This window comes from Mus caroli, unplaced genomic scaffold (assembly GCF_978045245.1).
Source record: "Mus caroli unplaced genomic scaffold, Mus_caroli_1 scaffold_1, whole genome shotgun sequence".
NCBI classification, from domain to species: domain Eukaryota; kingdom Metazoa; phylum Chordata; class Mammalia; order Rodentia; family Muridae; genus Mus; species Mus caroli.
Window position 1 is genome coordinate 103176563 of NW_028227256.1, and position 25531 is coordinate 103202093.

Consider the following 25531-nt stretch of genomic DNA (forward strand, 5'->3'; position numbering starts at 1 on the left):
GAGACCATTAAATACATTGTGAGTGAGCACATGAGAGAATGTAGTGGGACCTGCTTTTAGTCACCACTTCTTGTTATTCATACGCACTTCTTTGTAACAGGTTTTTGCGGCAACTTGTAGAAAGAAGTGAAACTGGTAATTCGTCATTTCTCTTTGGTTGAAGGTTTGATGAAAAAGAAAAGAAAAACAAAACTGCATAATGAGACCACTCAGGAAACATGACACGGAGATTCATAACCAAGAATCGGTAGTAGGAAAAAGAGAAAACAAGTTTTTCATTTAAAAAAAATGAACAGCGTGATTTTTTTTCTTTTTCTTTTTTGTTTTATGTACATTGGTGTTTTGCCTGCATGCGTATCTGTGTGAGGATATTGGATCCTCTGGAACTAGAGTTACCTACAGTTGTAAGCAGCCATGTGGGTGCTGGGAATTGAACCCTGGTCCTCTTGAAGAGTACCCAGTGGTACTCTAAACAACTGAGCCATCTCTCCAGCCCCCATAATGTTTTTTTTTTCTAAAGGAGGGGGAGGGGAGAGAGCAAAGCAAAGCAAAACTCACTGCCAGTCTCTGAAATACTGTTCACTCTCTTGTCACTGCCTTGAGAGGTGCCCTGCTGCCTTTACCACTCCCAGGCCAGCCTGGTGTCTGTCCTGCCTGTCCTTGAAAGCATATTTCCAAAGATGTCTTGTAGAGTTTGGTTTTGTCCAATTCCATGTGCTCATTTCCCACTTTGATTTATAAACATTGCTTATGCTTCCTTGCTTGTTATACCTCTGTAATGAACATTAGAAAATTTCTAAATTGACTCTGTGTGTAAATTTCTTGACCATAGAGGTGGAATGTCTTTGCTTTTATTCTGTTTCCCCTTCCTATTTAGCCTAGAGCTGAATTGAGGGTGGAGAAGGACAGACACAAGGATGGTGTGCTTCAGTCCAGTTCTTGGTTTCTCCATCACCAAAGAGAACAGAAGGTGAACCTAAGACTTATAGATGAAGGTTTGCAAAGAGCTTTGAGCAGTGGCATTCATATATGGCTCTTAAGGGATAGGTCATAAGTCTCGTAAGATGCCTTTTGGTTGATCATATGATGTGATGCCTGAAGATCAATTTTAGTGAACCTTAGGTGTGTATGTTAGAGTGGGTGAGGTATAAACAAGCTTGGTATCACCTAAAACAAGGTGAATGTTTCTTTTGGGTGGAAGGAATGAATTTAAGACTTGGAAGACTTAAAAGGAAGCAGTGAACTGAGTTACCAGTAGATGTGAAATTGGCGTTCACTGACAAGGAGAGAGTGCGGAATGTGCTGGGAGAGCCCCCAAAGCTTCGTGCACAATCACGGTGCGATATAACAGTAAACGTGGAGAGATGAGAACAAACTCCCATTTCTGTCTGCAGTTCAGATCCCTTTCTTTAAAAGTCTTCAATCTGTATTTTGGTCCACATGGAATGGGAAACACATGACCCTATTTCCTGCCTTGTCTTTCGGGCACTTTTTACATTCCAGTAATAGGAAGTTATCAAATTATTTATGCTTGCCACACTTTAACATTCTTAGGCTTTGTTTAAGAAGCAATACAATTTTTATTTTATGAGTAATTTCTGGAAACTCATTTTAGTGGTGAGAGTGCTCTTAGCAAACTGGAACAAGAAGTGACCTGCTGATGGTTTTGCAGCTCATCTGCCAGACAACCTGTGCAGTACTTAGGACACTCCAGCCTTGTGGGATGCACTCTTACATGTGAAGATAGGTGATAAAGATTGGAGATAATCACTGAAGAGAGGGGTTGTCCATGTAAAGGAAGAAGGTAGCCGGTGCAAAGTGCTGTGGGTGGAACTGAGATTTCCAGCACTGAGTTTGAGGTTTGCCAGATGATTCAGGAATTTCACAGAATGTATGGACTCCCTCTCCAGTTAGCTGTTAGCACACTTCAGGTTCTTGTACACCTGAGCTTTGCAGTGCAGTGGGAATCCTCTTGGGGCACTTTCTATTTCAGAGACTTCCCATTTTCCCCCTGAGCTCTGGATCAAAGGAAAACCTTGAGATGGCTTAGGGCTTAGACTCCCTTTCAGCTTTCTCTACTTCCTGAGCTCTGACAATCATGGCCTGTTTGGTTTTTTCTCAGACAGCACTTTCTAAAAAGGAACTCAAAGGCAAACAAAAGATTTTTATTACTCAGTCTGTGTTAATTTTGTCCGAATTACCTCTTGAAGTCAGCTAAGATGCTTTTTAATATTCATCCCATTTATAGATAATATGTGGGGGATAATAGTGATTTTAAAAACTTCTGGTAGATTCTAATTTAGCCTTTTTATTCTGCTCAACTCCATTTTCTTGTTGTTTTTATTAAGGTCTTTGGTGTATTCTCCAAGTTATTACCCAAATTATAATAGTCTAGTACTACACAGTGTTTGGAGGTATTTGCTATTCTAAGTGGCAATCAGCTACTCATTGCCTAGCTCCTAGGTGACAAGGATGGCCAGCAGATGCTCTATTTTATGGCACTGGGTAATGAATGTCTTTGTGACTTGGGACGGGGGCATCCTTAGCATCATTACTGATGGCTTGTGAAATGTGTCTTTTTGGTGGCCAGTGTAAGCACACTGCTGGAGAAGACAGCCTCTTTGTCTGCACTTCTCATGTCACACAGACACATCTAACTCCCAATGTTCGCACAGCACTTGTGTGAGTTTTGTAAGCAAAAGTCCTAGGAGAGTTTGTTTGTTTCCCAAGTGACTAATTTTGATGCTGTTAACCATATGCCATTCAGATGGAGCTTTGAATGGGAGGTTTCTATGATGACACTTGCCCAGCAGGGTATCCACAGTGGCCTGTGTAAAAAGCAGGATACACCCTCTCTTTCTGTGGGTGTTTGGACTTATGAACAATACACAAAACAACTAAAAAAAAAAAAAAAGCATAACTTTGCTTATGTCCTAATTTTAACCCTCTCCTACCATGAAAGGGATGACAGGCAGGGAAGGTGTGACTTTTTGTGATAAATATGAAGCATGCATCCTGGGATTTTGTTGATTTAGTCTGAAGTTTTTCTAGGTAAACACTACTGTCTTTCTGTTGAGATGCTCTGTGGCTAGGCATTAAGCAGCCCTTACCACCATAGGCGTTCGTGTGCTATGTGAATTTAACCTGCTTAGTCTATCCCAAGCATACCCTGTAGTTTATAGCCTGTAAATCAGTTGCTTCTCAAAATAAGGTACATGGAACACTCAAACTAGGCTCACAGTGGTATTTACTGGGGTGACTGGAGCCTCTTCTGTTATCTCAGGCTTCAGTTAGACTGGAGAGTCCCAGAGCCAGGAGTCTATTGTACTGTTCTCTCTTTAGTCACTAACTGCGTGTCATACTCTTCAGTAAGAGGAGAGCCCCTGTGAGCATCCACTAACTTCCTCCCTTCTACTTCAGATGACTGCAGCTCTTCCCCCAAACAATCCAAGTTCCTGGGGAGTAAAAGCCCTGTCTCCTTTCACATCTGTGTGCTCCAGTACATGTTCAGTGAAGGATGCTTCGGGGCCTAGCCTTGGTAGCTATCCTTCGTGATCTTTGAGTGTTGGAATGTTCTTATTTCACTGTGAGACATGCTTAGTGTGGTTGTGAGAGGGAGCTCCCACCACTCCTCTCCCATAGAATGCTCCTGTGACTTTAGCTATTCTCTGTGGCTTTTGCTCCTGCTCATTTTCTGTTCCTCAGAGCATATGATGCTTTGATGTGGGTCTCTAGCTCTTGTATATTCTTGCATGAGTCAGCGGGCTTGTAACCAAGCACACTTTACCTCGTTTTGTTGCAAGGTTAAATGGTGATTGCTTTCTGTCTTGAATAGAAATCTTCCAACACTGTTACTTGTCCCACCTGTGTAATAGTAGGTGACATGAAACCTCTCCTGAATAATATTGAGAATTAAATATACTGATGGGCAAATTGGTTGATTAAAAGAAGAACAGAGAAAGAATGTGATAGTGGACAAAGCAGCAGTGTCCTAAGAGATTTTAAAGTATAACATGGCAACGTACTTCTTTCTTGGTTCTCCTTTTGATTCGTATGTTGCCAGTTTATATAAAAAGAAAAGAAGAGAAGAGAAAGAAAAAGATGGCATACTTAGAAATCCACTGACTGTTTATTCGCATATTGACTATCCTGTGATTTCATTTAGTCTGTTATTCTTAGGGAGGGTGTATATCTTAGGGAGGGTGTATATCTTAGGGAGGGTATCTATCATGGCTCACATGGAGATATCACAGGAAACTATTAAGAGTAGTTTTTTCTTCTACCTTTACATGGACTCCAGGGGTCAAAGTCAGGTCTCCAGGCTTCTACAGCAAGGTCCTTTACCCTCAAAGCCACTTTGCTGTACCTGGAGTGGTTTGCTATATAACGAACTCACTGGACTCATAGGAACTTACTCCTGCATACTCTTTGCCACTGTCCTTTGAGCTGTATTCTTTACCTTGTATATAGAGTTAACCTAGGGTAGAGTCTTAGATGCAGGATCTGATCAGTAGATATTCTTCTGTTTGAGTAATATTAAAGAAGGCTTTAAATACAGATTTGTCCTTTTAGGAAATGTTTTAATTTGCCATAACAGCAGCATCTCCATTTCCAACATCGGGTGTTTTTTATTTTTCTTTTGTTACTTCAGAAAACTAATGTTTGTGAGCTTCCGAACCTGGGGATTGATCCCTGACCTAGCAGGTGCAGACCATGCTGTCCTACTTGAGCTAAGTTACCTTATTCTGGGTTTTAATGTCAGTAGCAATTCTTATATCCAGGTTTTGAGCAGATCTTTTTGTAGGAGCAAATTTAAATTTTAAGCTAAGTGAAATATTAAACTGTTTATTTTTGTTTTCTAGTCATATGAGAAGGTGTTATGTGTATTTTACTGACTCCAAGAGTCATTTATGGTGCTGAGAATTCAGATAGGGTGGTTTCTGTTTGTTTTAGCTCAAATGTTGAGAAGCTGGTTGTAAGCCACATTTGCTTTTGTGTACTTCTGAGCCTCAGAAGAGAAGCAGATACGTTCTGGACTGAGGCTGGTGGATTGCTCAGGTCTTGGTGCAGGCTGTGCATAAATCAGTGTGGAGCCATCTCAGAAGTTGTAAAGGGCAGACATTTGCCAAGAAATTGGGAAGAGATGAAAGTTCAGTTCCAGGGGAGTAGATTTGTGAGGACAAATGAGAGCCAGAAAATGAGTCATACCTTCTGAGGTATGGGTGTTCCTAGAGATGCTGAGGCTGGCCCTGGGAGCCAAGGTGCCTTCTGAGGGATGGGTGTTCCCAGAGATGCTGAGGCTGGTCTGGGAGCCATGGGTTTTTCAGATAACAAACACAGATAGCCCCAAGAGGACCATGTGTGTAAAAGGTATTTTCTATTATTCCTTCTGCATGCAGGGGCAAGAGCCTCTACCATGCAAAGTACTCTACTCCTCACCTGTTAGAGTGCTTGTAGGCTGTTTGTGTCACACCTGATGTGCTATAGGATTGAGTTCCCAATTAGAGCACCCAGGGGCAAGAGCTTCAGGCTGAAGGGTACACGGAAGGTAAGTCAAGGTGATTGAATTCTCTCGTTCATTTGCTCACCTATTGTTCCTTAAAGTTTAATATAATGAAACTCTATAAAGAGGGCTTTCCTTCTCTCCTAAGCTTAGTCTTTCTAAAGAGAAACTTTACTGTATGTAAAACTCAAATGTTTTACCAGCTAAAACTGGACTCTCAGACAGCAGTGCAGCATGGTTTGGGAAGCAGTCTTAGAAAACAGAAAGCACAAACTAGCTATTGTTACCCATGCTTCTCTGTTGTGTTTAAGCAGGGCCATATTTCTCTTATTCTCCCCCAGTATAGAAGATTTTTAACGAAGCATTAAAAAACATGATTTTATATAGTAAATGTAATTAGCTATTAAAAAGAAAGCAGACTATTCTCACCAGTCTATGAGAAAACAGATGTTCCGAGAGCAAAACAGGACTCTTGGAGGAGGAAGGGCACCGGCAGGGGAAAAGGACAAGTAGAAAGCTACAATATACAATGTATATGAAAATGCCATAAGGTAGTATATTAACTAAAAATTGTAATAATGAAATAATAAATGTGGTAGAGAATAAAATAGATAAAGTAGATAAAAACAGATAAAATGAAAATAATTGAAAGTGTAAATATTAAAATAAATTTAACAAACAAAAACTAGGAAAGAATAATAAATTTGATTCGGTAAAACTTAAAAATCAATGTGTGGCAAAAGGCACACACTAGTTAAGGGCAGGATGGCTTCAGAGAGGGAGTATTTACAACATCTAGTAAATGCAAATTGACTCACAGGGCTCCTCAGACTGTTGAGTAGAGAATTTTTAGAAGTCCAGTAGAAAAATGGACAAAGCATATGTCTTTGAAAGGCACTTTGTACATATCCTCCCATTTGTAAGCAGCTCTGCTTCACTGAGAGGGTTAGATGAAACTGGCTTGTCATCTTTGGTCTGTCAATTAGCAGCAACTGAAAGGACCTGAACACTGAATATTTAGGGAAATAGAGGAACCTACAGGTTTGCTTGTTTGTTTTGTTTTACAACTGTAGGTTTTTTTTGTTTTAAAAACTTGTACCATGTATTAAATTTAAATTACACTGAAATCAATACACCCAGATGATGTGGATGTGAACCAAATTATCTATGAGAGGACAGAACTGGAGAGAGGTAGAAGTTCATAATTCATTCTCTATATGCTTCTAGTAAAATGAGCATGTGTTACTGTAGCCTTCAAATAAAAGCAACTTTGCCTCTGGAAGCACACTCAGTGAGTGGTCTCAGTTCTGGCAGCCTGGCAACTGTCCACTGAGGCCACCTGAGCTCCTTAAGCATGTTGCCTTTCAGAACAGATACAGAGTGAGGACTAAGCCTACAGCTAAGTTTACAGCTTGTCTTCAGACAGTTCCTTCATGACTTAACATTGAAGCCAAGGTTTCAGTTAATAAATATGTTCTGCAGTAGGGAAACCACAACATAAACGAGAGCTATTGCTCTGAAATGGAAATCATTTCACCTATAGAATGGTTTTTAATGAACTCAATGATGTTCGAGGATGATTACGGAAAATGCACTAGGGATACAGCTCACTAGTCCAGCACTTGTTTAACATGCGAATTCTGCCCTAGTAGTCATAGTCATAATATTGGTGGTAGAAATAATGGCTCAAAAGAATAGTATTTATTTTTTTCTGTTTGTTCATTGAGTAAAGCAGTGATAGTTTCCTATCCTTGGATATCATAATGCTCACTTCGATGGAACTATTAAGGCAAATGGCACAGCTCATGTGAGAACTTGTGCTGGACATGAATGCTTCCATGTGTTTAATGTCATGTGCAGCAAGTGCTAAAACCAACTACCATCACAAATGTACTTAACATACATGTAACAAAGACTAATTAATATCATGTCTGAAACAATCATCATATGATTTGGCTTTATTTCCTAAGCATGTACAAATTCATATGACTATTTTGTGTATTTGAATATATTTTTAAGGGTAGATAGGTTGAATAAGCCCAGAAGAAAAAGTCTATGAAGACTGGCAGGGTGTTGTCTGAAGATTTGGCAGGGCTTTGACTGTTTGTTTTTTTTATTTATTCATTTCTCTCAACTTTGATACTATAGCTTTTTTTTCTTTCTAGCCCTTGGATAAAAATGGCTCCACTTCATATACTGTGGGGTATATTGCTCCTAATAGTTTTTTTTTGCAAACCAGAATGAAATAAGCTTATAGATCTGTGGTTGCCCTGATTTGCAAATCCTTCTGTCTTATAAATAACACTAGATACATTGTATACATGAATCAGTGTGTTTTAACTTTTCTAATCAGTTTAAGAAGCTAACCATCTTCCCTTTTGTAGATTTAAATACCTTTAGTTTAGGGGAATAGTTAGAAAAACTTATCTCAAAATTTAGTTTAAAAATGTATTTAAAACTTTGTAAAGACATTGTCTTAGTTAGGGTCACTGTTGCTGGATGAAACACCATGACCAAAAGCAAGCTGGAGAGAAAAGGGTTGATTTGACTTACATTTCCCCATCCATAGTTCATCACCTAGAGAAGTCAGGACAGGAACTCAAGCAGGACAAGAACCTGGAGACAGGAGCTGATGTAGTGGCCATGGAGGAGTTCTGCTTATTTTATTGGCTTGCTCTCCATGGAGTAGAACCCAGTACTACTAGTTCTGGTTGGCTGGCCCCATCCCCTGCGTCAATCACTAATTAAGTAAATGCCCTACAAGATTACATATACCCTGGTCTTATAGAGACATTTTCTCAGTTGAGGCTCCCTCCTATCTGATGACTCTAGCTAGTGCCAAGTTGGCATAAAATTAACCAGCACAACTACTCAGCTATTAAAAAGAATGAATTTATGAAATTCCTAGGCAATTGGATGGACCTGGAGGGCATCATCCTGAGTGAGGTAACACAATCACAAAAGAACTCACATGATATGTACTCACTGCTAAGTGGATATTAGCCCAGAAACTTAGAACACCCAGATACAAGATACAATTTGCAAAGCACATGAAACTCAAGAAGAACGAAGACCAAAGTGTGGACACTTTGCCCCTTCTTAGAATTGGGAACAAAACACCCATGGAAGGAGTTACAGAGACAAAGTTTGGAGCTGAGAGGAAAGGATGGACCATCTAGAGACTGCCATACCTGGGGATCCATCCCATAATCAGCCCCCAAATGCTGACACCATTGCATACACTAGCAAGATTTTGCTGAAGGACCCTGATATAGCAGTCTCTTGTGAGGTATGCTGGGGCCTGGCAAACACAGAAGTGGATGCTCACAGTCATCTATTGGATGGAACACAGGGCCCCCAATGGAGGAGCTAGAGAAAGTACCCAAGGAGCTAAAGGGATCTGCAACCCTATAGGGGGAACAACAATATGAACTAACCAGTACCCCCTGAGCTTATGTCTCTAGCTGCATATGTATCAGAAGTTGGCCTAGTCGGCCATCATTGGGAAGAGAGGCCCCTTGGTCTTGCAAACTTTATAGCCTCAGAATGCCAGGGCCAAGAAGTGGGAGTGGGTGGGTAGGGGAGTGGGTGGGGGGCTGGGGGACTTTTGGAGTAGCATTGGAAATGTAAATGAAGAAAATACCTAATTAAAAAAACAAATACTGAGGGCCTGGTATAGACTGTGAAGGCCCTGTATATGGCAAAATAAATAAATAAATAAATAACCCCCCCCCACACACACACACACAAAAAAAAACTAACCAGCACAGACAGTAATACATTTGCATGCTGTGTTGTTGCCTGGATTTAAGGGGAAAGGACAGAAGTACTGACTGCCCTGATCTCCCAACCCCAGTTTTAAAGGTAGCTTTTCCTTTCAGCAGTTTGTTGGTATGTCTCTGAAGCTGCAGAAAGGAACAGGTAAGGATTAATAACAGGCACTAATGCATGGCACTGTAGATGTTTTAGACTTTGGACATCTCCTGTCCCACTTTAGTGCTTTTGTGATATTAATAGAGAAAGGGGTGCAAATCAGGAACTGCCATCAACCTGACATCACTCTGCACCTGCCATGTGAGGCCCCATTCCTAACAAGCTAAAGTGTACTTTGTTATACATGGGTCTTTTACGGTACCCAATTTGAAAGAGACTTCAAGGGTTACCTGTACCAAACCATAGTTAGTAGTCTAGTCTCTGAAAATTTTGATTCTATAGAGTGCCCAGACTTTCCTATGCCAGTACTGAAAAGCAAAACTGTGCCTTGGATTTTTGGAGTGACTCACATGGTGTAAAATCCTACAGTGCCTGTTGCTGTCTGCTCAGTGTAGAACTGTAACACTATATCATGCAACATCACTCTAATGATTAAAATAATTGTTTATTAGGCTCTGTGTGCATGCTAATTTGATACATTCCCCCTTCTGAGCTCCGTTGTGGGCCCAATGGACACAGGCTACTGTTCTTTTTCTGAAGTAGACAGCTTGCTTTGGAAAGTAAAGTCAGTCTTCATATTTTTTCTTAGTTTGGAAACACTATTCTGGAATTGTTTTTATATAAATATATAAGGTATTTGAAATAGCATCCCCATTGCTGATGTTGCTGCTCTTGGTAGAAGAAAATGAAAGGGTAGTAATTTTTTTTCCTACAATACATTCTTTGACTCATAGCTAAGAATTTTGACTAATAGTTTTTATATTATATAATGATAGAATTATATTGAATTATTTTTTAATTTTTCAAGACAGGGTTTCTCTTATGTAACTCATATGTCCTGGAACTCCCTCTGTAGACCAGGCTGCCTCAAACTTATAGAGATCCACCTGTCTCTCCCTCCCGAGTGCTGGGATTAAAGACATGTGCCTTATATTGGTTTCTTAACTGTGATGTGTTGAAAAGTGGTAGACTGAATGTATCTAGTAGTGACACAACTTTTTTATAGCCATTTTATCTGTGAGTTTGGGAAATAAAATAACTTCAAAGTCCTGTTCTTGATTTGTTTTTAAAATAACTACCTGAAATTAGGACAATGCCTACTATCTCAGTCTGTCCTGACTATGCTACTATAATACCTTACAGTGGGTGATTAACAAGCTACAGAGATTAGGACACCCAGGATCTATGTGCCAGTAGATTTGGTGTTTGGAGGAAGCTTACTTTTTTTTTTTTTTTTTTGGTTGTTCAAGACATTGTTTCTCTGTGTAGCCTTGGCTGTCCTGGAACTCACTCTGTAGACCAGGCTGGCCTCGAACTCAGAAATCCTCTGAGTTCCTGCCTCTGCCTTCCAAGTGCTGGGATTAAAGGCGTGTGCCACCATGCCTGGCTGGAAGCTTACTTTTGAAATCGGATGCTTTCTCCTGTACTCACACTTTGAAGGACATTGATCCTATTTCAGGTTTGAGCTCTTTTTTTTTTTTATTACATCTTTTCCTCAATTACATTTCCAATGATATCCCAAAAGTCCCCCATACCCTCCCCCCTACTTCCCTACCCACCCATTCCCATATTTTTGGCCCTGGCGTTCCCCTGTACTGGGGCATATAAAGTTTGCATGTCCAATGGGCCTCTCTTTCCAGTGATGGCCGACTACGCCATCTTTTGATACATATGCAGCTAGAGTCAAGAGCTCCGGGTACTGGTTAGTTCATAATGTTGTTCCACCCATAGGGTTGCGGATCCCTTCAGCTCCTTCGGTACTTTCTCCAGCTCCTCCATTGGGGGCCCTGTGATCCATTCACTAGCTGACTGTGAGCATCCACTTCTGTGTTTGCCAGGCCCTGGCATAGTCTCACAAGAGACAGCTATATCTGGGTCCTTTCAGCAAAATCTTGCTAGTGAATGCAATGGTGTCAGCATTTGGATGCTGATCATGGGATGGATCTCTGGATATGGCAGTCTCTAGATGGTCCATCCTTTCATCACAGCTCCAAACTTTGTCTCTGTAACTCCTTCCATGGGTGCTCTGTTCCCAATTCTAAGGAGGGGCATAGTGTCCACACTTCAGTCTTCATTCTTCTTGCGTTTCATGTGTTTAGCAAACTATATCTTATATCTTGGGTATCCTAAGTTTTGGGCTAATATCCACTTATCAGTGAGTACATATTGTGTGAGTTCCTTTGTGATTGTGTTAACTCACTCAGGATGATGCCCACCAGGTCCATCCATTTGCCCAAGAATTTCATAAATTCATTCTTTTTAATAGCTGAGTAGTACTCCATTGTGTAAATGTACCACATTTTCTGTATCCATTCCTCTGTTGAGGGGCATCTGGATTCTTTCCAGCTTCTGGCTATTATAAATAAGGCTGCTATGAACATAGTGGAGCATGTGTCCTTCTTACTGGTTGGGACATCTGGATATATGCCCAGGAGAGGTATTGCTGGATCCTCCGGTAGTACTATGTCCAATTTTCTGAGGAACCGCCAGACTGATTTCCAGAGTGGTTGTACAAGCTTGCAATCCCACCAACAATGGAAGAGTGTTTCTCTTTCTCCACATCCTCGCCAGCATCTGCTGTCACCTGATTTTTTGATGTTAGCCATTCTGGCTGGGGTGAGGTGGAATTTCAGGGTTGTTTCGATTTGCATTGATAGAAACAGTAGGATGGCTCAGGAAGGTCAGGTTGTGATGGGACTGAGCAGTGAGATTTCCAAGGAAGATGAGTGTAGAGCAAGAATCAAACGAAGAGCATACTGGCCGTGAGTGTGGGTCTGAAGGGGGAGAAGAAATAGAGATGCCTATAAGGAGGAAGAGGACTAGAGAGGGTGAGTTAGCAAGGGGTACAGTGAAGAAAACATCATGGGAATGAACTGAGAAGAGATCTTGGAGAAAGGTGTGTGGGCAGCAGCAGCAAGTGCTGTGCTGAGGATGATGAGGATGGGAACTGGTTCCTAACCCTGGCACTACAGAGCCTGGGGCATCCAGGAAACTGGCTTTAATAGTTTGTTCTACTGACTTGAGGTTGAAGGTGAGAGGCACAAATTTTGGACTTGTTTCCCAGATTTGCTTGCTCTCGGGCTCCTTCACAAAACCATTTACATAAAAAAGTTGTCCAGTAGAACTTACTCCTCAGTCAAGCTGATTTTACAACAAATTTTTCTGAATGCTTTTACCTTTTTGGTAAAACACTGGCCTTGGACTCAGACTTCCTGTCTGGCTTTGCTACTCCCTAAGCCTTGAGGTCTCAGTCTGCCCAGGGAGCTGAGCAGGATTATCCTCAAGGCTATGCTATGCATTTGTGACATTTGTTTCTTCTCTCTCTTTTATTGTGATAGGTTCACCAAATTGAAGAGCCTTAACCTTTCCAATAACCACCTAGGAGCCTTTCCGTCAGCAGTCTGCAGTATTCCAACCCTAGCAGAGCTGAATGTATCTTGCAATGCCCTGCGAGAAATCCCAGCAGCTGTTGGAGATATGCAGAAGTGAGTACTTTAAACCACTAGGGCTCTCTGTAGAAAGCTGTGGAACTTGTACATCATATTAATTAATATGTTATGTTTGCCAAGGAAGTGTTGGCCGTAGTCCTAGCAGTAAGTAGTCCTAGCACATAGGCACTGTGTGGTCTATGTAGAGTTCACATGTTAAGAGTTTAGAGTGTCAGAGTTGTAACAATTAAACTGAAGTTCTTTATGAATGAGTATTTCTAAACAAAAGGATTACTTTTTCATTTTCTGAGTTACTGAATTTTAAGTCTTAGATATTAATGTTAAGAAAAAAAGGGAGAAATGCATAGTGGGGCTGGTTTGTATTGCAGTTAGCATATTTCCCCATGTATGCTTTTGCAAGTTGAGGAGATCGGTAGTAATTCCCATTTGAATAGAAGCTTAAGGTCCCTATTTGTGATCTCCCCTCCCCCGCCCATTGCTACCCTCTGCCTTGTCTTTATGCATTTTGTAGCATTACAGTGATATGATCTTCATGAACTTGAGTGTTGATAGTGAAGTTCAAAACTGTATACTTTTCTGTATAATTGTAATGTCTTCTTCTTAGTTTGCAGACGTTTCTGCTGGATGGAAATTTTCTCCAGTCCCTTCCTGCTGAACTGGAGAGCATGCACCAGCTCAGCTATCTGGGTCTTTCCTTTAATGAATTCACTGACATTCCAGAGGTATTGGAGAAGCTGACTGCTGTGGAGAAGCTGTGTATGGCTGGGAACTGTATGGAGACCCTCAGACTACAGGCCTTAAGAAGAATGCCTCATATTAAACATGTGGACCTAAGGTAACCCCTTTTCAGAAGTAGATCCTGCTTGAGTGACTGGCTGTATCATGGGGTGAGTTAGCCAAATAGTCTGGGTAGTACTAGTACCAGAGGGAAGAAATGACTAATTATGAGGTTTGGTCTTCCCTGAAGCTTGCTTTGAAAGGAATCCCACTGCTGACTGACTCTGTCTCACCTTGGTTTTGTAAGCTTGAACCCAGTTTGAATTTGCATGAATCTGTAGAAACACTGGAGTACAAAACTGTTTATATGAACTGGAAGTCATCAAGCACACAGTGGACATTGTTCTTAGTCTTTCTTAGCCTTACCTGAGCCATGTGATACTGCAGAGCATCTCTTGTTTTGTTGTTGGTGGTTTGTTTTTGTTTTGTTTCTTTTCTTTTCTCTCTTGACTTCCTTAATTTAATGTACCCATTAAGTTAAATTGGTTTAAGTTTCTCCTATATTCGTTCAGGTGACTCTGAGCTTAGCTTCTCATTCTTCACAAAAATATAAATTCTATAATCTCCTGTCAGGTTCAAATTTAGCTGCCCCTCTCAACTTTGATCCCTTATAAAAGCAGAGACCACATTAAAACCCAACAAGAATCTTCTGGCTTAGTTGTTATTCTTGAGTAGGTAAGGTCCCATTGATTTTCAATCACAGAGAAACATTATGCAAGGAGGATCTGGTTTTTGTATTTATTCCCTTAAAGATTTAATTTATTTTATTTTATTTTTATACATGTGGGTGCTTTGCCTGAATACATGTATATACCGTGGGCATGCCTAGTGCCCACTGATATCAGAAGAGGGTGTCAAGTCCACTAGAACTGGAGTAATGGACAATGGTGAGCTGCCATGTGGGTACTAGGAACCAAATTTCAGTCCTCAAAGGCAAATAAGTGCTTTTAACAATGAGCCATCTCTATGCTCCCAAGGAGATGCTTTTTTTAAAAAAGTACTTTATTTCTGTTCTAGCTGTTGCCCCCTCGTCCAGTCCCCCTCCCACATTTCATAATCCCATTCCTCTCTTTGTAGACAAAAGTGTCTGCAAGCTCACAGTGACCTGCCTGCCTCTGCCTTCCCAGTGCTGAGATTAAAGGGAGGGGCTACCATGCCCAACTGCAAAGAGGTGATTTCATTGCATTTCCTTCCTGAAGAAATCTTATATCCTACTTAAACCATCATCTTTTCTTTTATTTGTTCCCCAACATTGACATTCTTTAATCAAATGTCCTCTTCTGTAGCACTAATTGCCCAGCCCCTGACATAACTGGTCCCAGTTTTCTCTCTTAGTGGGCTTCTCTCTGTGTATTTTACCTTGGGTAGTATGTACTCACAGCTTCACCTTCTTGATCATCATGACTTTAATCATTCCTCCATCTTTCCTTAGCTCTTTGTCTTCTTGAGAAACGGCTTCCCTTCAACTGCCAGCTCGAAAATGTATCCTTGCTTTCCCTTACTTATATACTCTCCCCTACCAGTGAAGCACAGCCAGAGTTTTCCTAACTGTTGTCTGCTTTCAGTCCCTAACATACAGAACCTGTGCAATTGAGGCTGTCTCTGTCTCACATGTATCCTCCAGCACAGGCTGGGGAGCCATTTCTTTGCTACTTTTCACAGTGAGGTAGAAACTCATATTTTAGAAATGTGTAGTAATTGGATATCAGTACTGTATTCAAGCACTTTATGTATGACAGAGTGATTACAGAAAAACACCTGGAGTATGAGATGTGCATAGCAAGTCACCTGCTATAGGCAGGTGTGCTGTGTGCTGGTGTGTACTGTGGTAACTTATAAAGAAAGCCCCTTGGCGTGGCCTGTTAAGTAGTACTCTTATTTATCCTCGATCCTGTGTTAGCATTTAGTAGATAAAGCCCTTGATTGATACTTTTAACTGAGCAGTACTTGAGCATAGCCAGCCATGTTACTACTGTAACATGCGTGAAAGTCTCAACGTTCCTGCCTGTGGTTCGAATGCCACAGTACCACTTCCTGTGGCTTGCTTTTCTCTTCTTTCTACATCCTCGGGATTCAGATAAGGAGTTTCCTTTTCAATAGCTTCTGCTTTGTTGGGTTCTCTCAAAGCACTGAGCTCTCCTATGGAACACTGCACAGCACTTCATGTTACTGTTCGATAGAAAGGCATCTCCATGACCTCAGCCCTTCACAATGTACACAGAACTGTAATGCAGAGATTTCTTTCATGGCAGAATAAGAAGGATGCTTTTCTCATATCACAGATGCTAGTTAGGCAACTGCTGCTCAAGGTTCTCAACCTGGAGCTGGAAGGTAATTCTTCAGGCTGTTCTTCCACACAAAGGAGTATCACCTTTCCTTTCCTTTCCTTTCCTTTCCTTTCCTTTCCTTTCCTTTCCTTTCCTTTCCTTTCCTTTCCTTTCCTTTCCTTTCCTTTCCTTTCCTTTCCTTTCCTTTCCTTTCCTTTCTAGGCTTTGTGTAACAGTTCCCATTAAAACACCACTTCTTGTCATGTTACCACCCATAGAGTGACTTACAAGTGGCTTGCTGCTTGAAATGAAGATGATAATGCTATTATGGTGTTTCAAAGTGTGATGTGGTAGAGAACATGAAACAGTCTTTAAATTCTTTCTGTCCTGTTCTCTCAATGATAAGGCATGTGTTTTAGTAATTGTGCATGTTCTGATGGTCTAGTGAACATTTGGAAATAGGAAAAGTTCTGGGTTAAAGCCAATTTGTGAATCTTACAACCCAGAACAAGGAAACCAAAAACATCCCTTTAGGGACATTTGAAGACATCATGTGCTGCTCTTGCTGTTGACAAATCCTTGTGTAGAGCTGTCACTCACCATTATGTTCCAGTCAGTGGCTCTATTACATGTCACTTAATAGTTCAGATACATAGCAGAGAAGTCTCAGACTCCATCCATAATACCAGTGCTCCTGATCCAGTGCACAAGCTCAGTGCCTTCTCAACTCGGGAGAGAGATGTTGTTTCTTTCCAAAGGAGGTGTGGCCTACCTTGGTACCAACAGATGACATTATCATCTATTTTCTTAAAGTGGAAACTAAATTTATATTTGCTGTATTGTTTCATATCTTCCTCATATTGATCCACTGATCTCTTGCACCTCAGCTATAACTGCTTCATTCAGTTAACCAACTAGTTGTCAGGGCAAAAGATTCTTTGCTATGTTTCCATCTATTCTAAATTGTTGTTTCCCATTGATGCCTTTCATTTTATGATTTCTCAATGACTTCTGGATGCCAGTGCTCACTGTCTTCTGTCCTTTGCTCTTTGACTAGTGTTCCATGTATGGAGATAAGTTTGCCTGCCATCCCTGAGCCTGAGAATCAAGCATCCCTGCACCTCTATTCCATCTTGGTGCTCCTGTTCAGTATGTGGCTTGAAGTCATCGTCCTTGACTTTGTTCTTTGTGATTGCCCATGTACACTGGCTTCCTTTCGGAAGTTGCAGTGGCTTAGGTGGTTCTGGGCCTGTTTCTGGTATTCTTTCCAGTATGGTGTCTATACTTTCTCAACCTTGTTTTTTGGAAGGCAGTGCATTAAGTAGATATTTTTTCTTCTCTTGAAGTGAATTAAATAAAGTCAATATACTTTTTCCTCTTCAGTCTTTATGGCCTAAATTGTGTTTCGAAATATCATAAAGACTCAGACCTCTTAAAATTGTAGCTGAAAATAACTAGTGAATGTTGCCAGTTAAACAAGGCCAGATGCATGGGGACTCTGATTCACTAAGACGTGAGTCCTGCTTCATCACTGCACACTATCTGGATTAGTATTGTAGTTACATAGCTTATATTTGTATCCTTTCTCCTTAAGACTGAACATACTCAGAAAGCTTATGGCAGACGAGGTGGACTTTGTGCAACATGTCACTCAGCTTGACCTGCGAGACAATAAGCTTGGTGATCTAGATGCTATGATCTTCAACAACATAGAAGTTCTGCACTGTGAGAGGAATCAGCTGGTGACATTGAACGTTTGTGGCTATTTCCTAAAGGCACTCTATGCTTCTTCTAATGGTAAGTAGCATGCTACACCAGCTGGTCTGTCACCCAGCACCATCATCCCTGCACTCATCTTTCCTCATCTCTAAAATAAATGTCAAATCCTTTCCAGATATAAGGCATAAAAGAAGAATGTTGGCTTAGTATTTATTCAACTCAGAAGGGAAAATTTTATTGTTCTATCTTGTTTTTTTATATCATGTTAAAATGTTCCCACTGGTCATTTGTGTCTTCTGCTTAAAGTAAGGGGCAAAGTAAAATGTTCCACGGGCTACTTGATTAAATACTGGATGGAGGGTGGGAACAAAATCCACTGTAGGCTCCATTCCAAACCTGCATTTTCTTGTTTTATTGACAGTGGGATTACTTGGAGATAAACCTGAACTAAGTGCCCACTAGAATATCATAGTAGCAAGATTGTTAGCTATTTAATAAGACTGCCTGTTTGGTGGTCATTTATTAATCATGGAACTATGGTGTGGAGCCCGATAGTGAAACTCTGAACACAGTATAATAATTCATAAGGATGTAGGCGAGATCCGTAGGAAGAGAGGGCATGTGATCATGATGCTTTCAGATGTAACATGAGAGAGTGCACTAGGCAAGACACACTGAAGAGAGAGTGCAAAAGAATGCACAACAGCACCTGTCCAGGCTTCTAAGACGGACTTCATGTGAGCTGAGGGAGCCTGCACCCAGGCTGTAAGTGGGAGGTGAAGAGAGCTGGTACAGAAAGTTCTTCTGTAAGCCTCTCACAGTTAGTTAGAACTAGAGTGGGCAACTAGATAAGGGGTGAAGTTATGAATTCAGAGAGCAGGACTTTCAGAAACCACTGTGCCCAAGGAACAGAGCTCTAGCTAACAGTGGTGTCACATTCATAAATCAGAAGACTTGGGGATTTGATTAGCAGAACTCATTTATGACTCTCCAGTATACTGCTTCAGTTATGAGGTACCCAAAAACAAGGATCGTTTGAGTGACCTTTGAGGTACAGTATAGCACACATAACACCAAGAAGCCACATAAACTAATAGGAACAGAGAATGAATGTCTTACAATTGCATAGAAGATGTCTCTGCTCTCCTGCAGGTGTAAAGTTAAGAAGAAAATGCACTGTACTTCCTAAACTAGAGGAGAGCAAAAGAACAGTGCTGTTCTACATGCAGAGTCATGTGAATAGCAGTAATGTATTTGTGTTTTCCCTCCTAGAACTTGTTCAACTTGATGTCTACCCAGTTCCAAATTATCTCTCTTACATGGATGTCTCAAGGTAAGAAGACAGCATCCCTTATAAATGTTGCCTCTTCTATCCAAACCCAAACCTGTGCCTAAGATCTTTTAATAGACTTTGAAGGAAACTCAGTGCCTCATCCAAGCTTAGCAAACCCCTACCACTGAGGAAAGAGCCCCCAGCTCTAGAATCAATTTAGACCTTAGATTGAGCCTAGAAGATTGGAGACTAAGGTGGCATGAGGTCCAGTCACTCTTATGTATATTAACTGCGCCTTGTGTTTTTCTCTGAGATTCTTTGTCAGTTTGTCCACATAGACCTGCCAAGACCTCTGGAAGTTGCTGGGCTCTTAGCTTGTTTTAGGTAGGCAGACCCTCGGACTTTTAAGTAGCTTTACTTTTGCAATGGTTCCTATCTATTGCTGTGCCTAAAAATAAAGATAGATTTTCTCTCCCGATGACATAAAGGCATGACTGTGACTACAGCATGCATTTATACAAGTGAAACTTCACTAATTTTAATACACTAAAATTGAAACTCAATTTAAGGAAATACCCAAAATTTCAGAACACATGGGGCTCTGGGACTCTGAAGATGCCAGCTCTTTTTTTTTTGGTTTTTCGAGACAGGGTTTCTCTGTGTAGCCCTGGCTGTCCTGGAACTCACTTTGTAGACCAGGCTGGCCTCGAACTCAGAAATCCGCCTGCCTCTGCCTCCTGAGTGCTGGGATTAAAGGCGTGCCCCACCACGCCCGGCAAGATGCCAGCTCTTAAGACATGTGAGGGTGTGAGCTGCAGTGTTTTTGAGTCATCATCCTTTTGGATCCCACTGGCACTGTGAGTTGTAAGGTACACAAGTTTACTTTTCATTGTAAAAGTACACACATTTAGCTATTTTAATGATAAGCACCTTTTCAGTTTTTAACTATTGTAAGAATTATTCCAATTGTAACTTATTATAATGTAGACATAAAGTTTACATTGAATTGTTTAATGAAGTTCCTAAAAAAATTTCTACAGTTTTATTTAACTTAAGTTTAGACATTCCTTAAGTTCTTTGGGTTTTGTTTTTGTTGTTATTGTTTGGGTTTGTTGTTATTGTTGCTTTTGTTGTTTTGTCCCACCTCCCTCTTACCAACCCTGGATATAACTTTTCAATTCTTAAATGAAAACAGGATTGTACACATAGGTACATATAAATACCTTGTATAGATTTATTTCAGAGAGCTGTTTATAGAGTGCACCTATTTCCATTTAACTTCCTGAATGTAATAGGCAAATGGCACCGATTGAAATCCCGAGGTCAGAACCCTGACTATTGTTCATCTTCCTTTGTAAACCTCATGTCTGGATCTTCCTCATGTACAGTATTTATGTGCAGTACTTCCTAGGGTGCCAAGAAAAGTCTAAGTAGGGACCTCTAAGTAGGGACCTTAGAGCTCTTCAGCACAGAGTTCTATACAGTTTTACCATTTATACTTTTAATATTGATATGCTACAGTTACATCAATAAAGGACTTTTTTCCATTTCCCTCTCTTGTTAATCTGTTTTCAGAAGTCAACTATTATTAAATAAAACAACTTTTAGAGCAAAACATGCCCAAGTAACCACATCAGATAATTAATTCTACAACATACCTGGCCATACATTGTGTCACTCTCCTTTCCCATAGCTGCATTTTTGTGGACATGTAGATTTGGGGATTATTTATATATCTTAATGCCAATTATAAAATGTACATTGGAAAATAAAAATTTGTTAGTTGATCGCTTTTGTTAACTGAATCACTGTGTATTTTCCCAATGGTAGTCCTCTTTCTGAATCTGCAGTGGTCTCAAAAGACTTTTTAACATCTGAGAGGTAGAAGGTTTTTAGATGTTAAAAATGATGCAGATGGTATATCTGTGTTGGCTTTTATTTTTTCTCTATTATAATAATTCATCTTGGTTTTAAAATACAGTAAATGCATATATCCTTTGACCTGGCTCATTGTAGTTTGGCATTTCTCTTAAAGTTTTATTTTTCTGTAATTGTTTTGAGCTTAGAAGTACATCTGAAAGTACATCTGAAAGTACATCTGAAATGTAAATAAAGAAAATATCTAATAGAAAAAGAAGAAGAAAGAAGAAAGAAGAAAGAAGAAAGAAGAAAGAAGAAGAAGAAGAAGAAGAAGAAGAAGAAGAAGAAGAAGAAGAAGAAGAAGAAGAAGAAGAAGAAGAAGAAGAAGAAGAAAGTAGTACATTTGAGGGGCTGGAGAGCTGGCCAGTAGTGCAGAGTATGTAGTGAAGTGTTCTTGCAGAGAACTGTAGTTCACTCCCAGCACCTACACCAGTGACTCACTCCTGCCTATAGCTCCAGCTCCAGGGCATCCTCTGCCCTCTTCTGGCCCCAGTGTGTACCTGCATGAATGTGTACATAGAAACAGACACATATACATTAAAGAAAAAATTAAACTACATATTTAAGGCCAGATTTAATTTTTTAAATATTAATGTTTATGTTCTTATCTTTAGAAACTGCCTAGAAAGTGTGCCTGAGTGGGTATGTGAAAGCCGGAAGTTAGAAGTTTTGGATATTGGCCATAATCAAATATGTGAACTTCCTGCCCGGTAAGCAATTCAGATCAAATGAAAGGATACAAAATTATAGATGATCAGTAATACTACGCTGATTTAGTTTTTATCTTATTAGCATATTGTTTTGAACTCCAAGAGACTCTGAATTTTAAAATGTATTCATTGCTTTTTATTCATGTATCATCATAGGATGGAGACTTTTCAGGTTGACATTGCAAATCTGTACCAGGCAGTGGTGTTGATTGGAAAATTATAAATAAACCAGAATAAATGTTAAGACACTTAGCAAACAATATAAATAGTTTACCTCTGGGATCTTAATTCTTTCAGAATCTCTACTTCTGTCTCTTGACAGCATGTCTACCTTACCCTAGACAATTTTTGTTTTCCCAAGGATATAATTTTGTTCGTGGTGGGATATTAGGCAGGTAGATATTGTTAGATCACTAAACCTTGAAACTGAAAGCTTCATTATCTTTTTCTCTTTGAATTCAAAATTGGAGCAGGAAATCTACAAGTTTTGCTTTCTTTCTCTCCATTAACATTTACCTATTTTCATAATTGGTATTTCTTACAGTGTTGAGGGGTGTGAATGTGTACTCGTGCACAAGTGGAGGCCGGAGGACTGCCTGGGGGAGGGGTTCAGGCCTCAGTCAGGTCTTTTGTACATGCTGCTGGTATATCAGGCTAGCTGGCCCTTGCACTTTTGGAGACCTTATTTTACCCATGGAAGCACAAGGACTTCCTACACGAATGCCACCGTTTTTGTCCTTTACATGCTGTGGGGATCTAAATGCCAGTTGCCAGGCCCCACAGTGAGAGTTCTACCCACTGCCACCTCCCCAGGACATCATGATCTGTGCTTTATTAACAAGATTTTAAAGCTGCTATGTGATGATTTGCAGCATCCATAGAAAAAGATAAAACTCTTCCAGGAGAATAATTGTGACCAGCCAGTTAGTAAACAAAAGGGGGAAGTCTTTCCCAGACTTCTGTCATGAAGAATTTCTTCTGTGATGAATGTAGTGTTCACCCCAGTGCTCCTATGCTAACATGGGAGACCTGCCATTTGAAGTGGGGCTCTTCTGACCACAGCACTCATTGTTAATTTCAAGTAGTAATTAAGCTTAGTTGATGGTCAGTTGCTGCCAAAATTTAAAGTTCAGTTATTTCAACATTTTTAGCCAATCATAGGACAGAGAAAAGTTGTTTCTATCAATGTAGAATCAAAAATGTCAATGTAAATATGATAGTAATAACCTTTATTTGATCTTTACTAAAGTCTCCTTTTAGTTGACTCTTAAAAGTATGAGAAGGGTCTAGAAGGAAGGTTCTATCACTGAAGTGCCTATCACACAAAAATAAGGACCTGGGTTTGGATTCTCAGTGCCCACATAAAAAAAACCAGCTGTGGTTGCATGTATCTAACCCTAGCACTGGGAATCTATCACAGGCAGGGCCCTGTGGTTCAATGGCCAGTCAGTTTTAGTCAGTTGGTAGTCTGTTTCAGTAAGAGACCCTAACTCAAAAAATAAAGAATGATTGAAGAAGATAGCCAGTGCTGACTTCTGTCATCTGTGTACATGTCCACACACACACACACACAGCATCTGAGATATACCTAGTTCTAATGGAGAACTAAAGATAGAGAGATACTGAAAGTGAAATATTAGTAATAATAGTACTAAAAGCATTTTAGATATAGTCATACAATAAGAATTGTCTCATTTTATTTTTTAATGTTGCACCAAGAGAGTTTACAGTGGCGTACTTAGCTCTTGCTATGTTGTAATAAAATGCACCCAGGTTATATTTCAGTCAGTGACACGATTAATTTCTTTTTGTTCTTCAGCCATCATAATACCCATATGTCTTATCCATTTAAAAATGTTTTCTGGCCCAGAGTATTAGTTAATTGGGCATTTAATTAACGCCCATGCAGTAGTCATCACTAGAGACAGATAGACACAGCCTATGCCCAGTGCTTTTAGAAGAGGAACACGGAAAAAAGATTGGTCACAGATAGGAAAGAAAATCATTGGAAAATTTTACCTTTGTCCTCTGTGTTGTGTTTCACTCCTGTTATTCCTCAGTCTAACGAGCAGCACATCTGTGACTAAATGTGCTTTCACTTTAGTACAAAAGGATAGTATTTTAGCTAAGACTATTTTTTAGCATTTCCCAAAGCTAATCTTTGGTTCTGCACCAGTATAGGCTTTTTGGTGATCTAAACAAATGCTTATTCAAAACAAATGCCAAATGTTATATTATCATAGAATTCAGTGTTTTATATTTTTTAATGCAGAACAAAACCAATACCTATTGCTTCCTCCCTCTCTGTTCTTATCTGTAGATTTTAGGTGATCCAGTTGGTGGTATAGCATTCATGTAAAAGTGATTCATTAGAATTGATTTGATATTTAAACTTTGTGTCTCTAAGGAAGGCATATGATAAGCTTAACAAAACCAGTTATTTATTAATGAGAATATGTTAATAGAGAAGTAATATTTTAATGTGTAGATAATATCCACAAGGATCGACCTGAATCTAGTTAGCATTTGATAGACTAATACTGCAGTTAATTGAACCCACCCATTCTGTTCTCTGTAGGATAAAACTATGCATCTCTTAATCTTACAGACAATGGGGAGAGAAAAGGGGAAGACTAAATTATAAGTACAAATGAAGTAAAATGTAACGTTTTCTCAGTTATATTTATGAAAGCTTCATGCTCTGAAGTGTTTGTTTACTGTTTATCTTCTCTGAAAAGATTGCTCAGAAGTGTTTAGACAGGACATTAGCCTGTGGGTCTCAGAGAAGCATACAGCCTTGTAAAGCTCACCTTCTTTACAAGGTTAGACAAAGCTCTCTGTGTCTCTTTCTATGAAACAAATATAGAAAGTACTGAAATACAAGTAGCTCCAAGCCTATATTAAAATAAACCTGCTAAAGCTGGAGAGATAGACCTCAGCAGTTTGGAGCCCTGGCAGCTCCTACATAAGACCGAGTTCAGTTACCAGCACTCACACAGTGGTTCACAACCATCCATAACTCTGGTTTTAGGAAATTAGATACCCTCTTCAGACAGCCACAGGCACCAGGCACCCATGTGGTATACATACATACATGCAGGGAGAAAACTTGTATACATTAACTAAAATAAATACGTCTAATAAAAAGTTAAAATGAACTTGTTGGCTTGCACTGAAATATATAATATGTGGAATGATAGTTGCTTGTCTTTCTCTGTTTTAATCCTCATCCTAAATTAGCTTTATATAAATAGTTGCCTTCTCCTTTTGTCCATTTTCATACAGCCTGTTTTGTAATAGTAGTCTCCGGAAATTGCTAGCAGGACACAACCGGTTGGCAAGGCTTCCTGAAAGGCTGGAGAGAACCTCTGTGGAGGTCTTAGATGTCCAGCACAACCAGATCGCTGAGCTCCCACCAAACCTCCTCATGAAGGCTGACAGGTAAAGTGTTCCCTGTCTCAGTGTCACCTCAGCCTGTGCACAGGGCTATCACTAACAAGTTCATCACCTATGATCTGAGCTCATTGGTAGGAACTTCTCTCTCTCCTAGGTGTGTGAGTACATGGCCTAACTAGCCACCTTTCTACCATTTTGTATGGAATGGAGAAAGCAGCATATCTTATATCTAATTTCACTGTACTTTACAGTAAGGTATTTTGTACTGTGGTTAAATATGCATCATGGGAATGAGATGTGAACTCTTACACTGCTCCTTAGACATGAATTGTGCAGGCCTTTTAAGTCTTAGCTTAATTATCTGATTGTCATTTTATTTTCTGTTGCCATGGTAAAGAACCCTAACAAAAGAAATGTAAGGAAGAAAGGGTTTAATTGCCTCACAATTCCAAGACACAATCCCTTTATTGTTTGGGAAGTTGAGGCAGCAGGAACTTGAAACTGCTGGTCATATCACATGCATAGTCGAGTGCTGAGAATAGTGAATTAATGTGCTCATGTTAATGTTCAACTCATACACAATC

General features: G+C 40.0%; 1 protein-coding gene across 1 annotated transcript in view; it reads left to right on the forward strand.

The window, feature by feature from the left end:
- Phlpp1 (PH domain and leucine rich repeat protein phosphatase 1) overlaps positions 1-25531 on the forward strand; it is a 216375-nt gene that overhangs the window by 143550 nt on the left and 47294 nt on the right. The window contains exons 5-10 of the mRNA XM_021161069.3: positions 12775-12921; positions 13490-13720; positions 17524-17726; positions 18921-18981; positions 21456-21551; positions 24837-24992. Coding sequence (XP_021016728.1) covers positions 12775-12921; positions 13490-13720; positions 17524-17726; positions 18921-18981; positions 21456-21551; positions 24837-24992 — 894 coding nt within the window. The remainder of the gene's footprint in view (positions 1-12774; positions 12922-13489; positions 13721-17523; positions 17727-18920; positions 18982-21455; positions 21552-24836; positions 24993-25531) is intronic.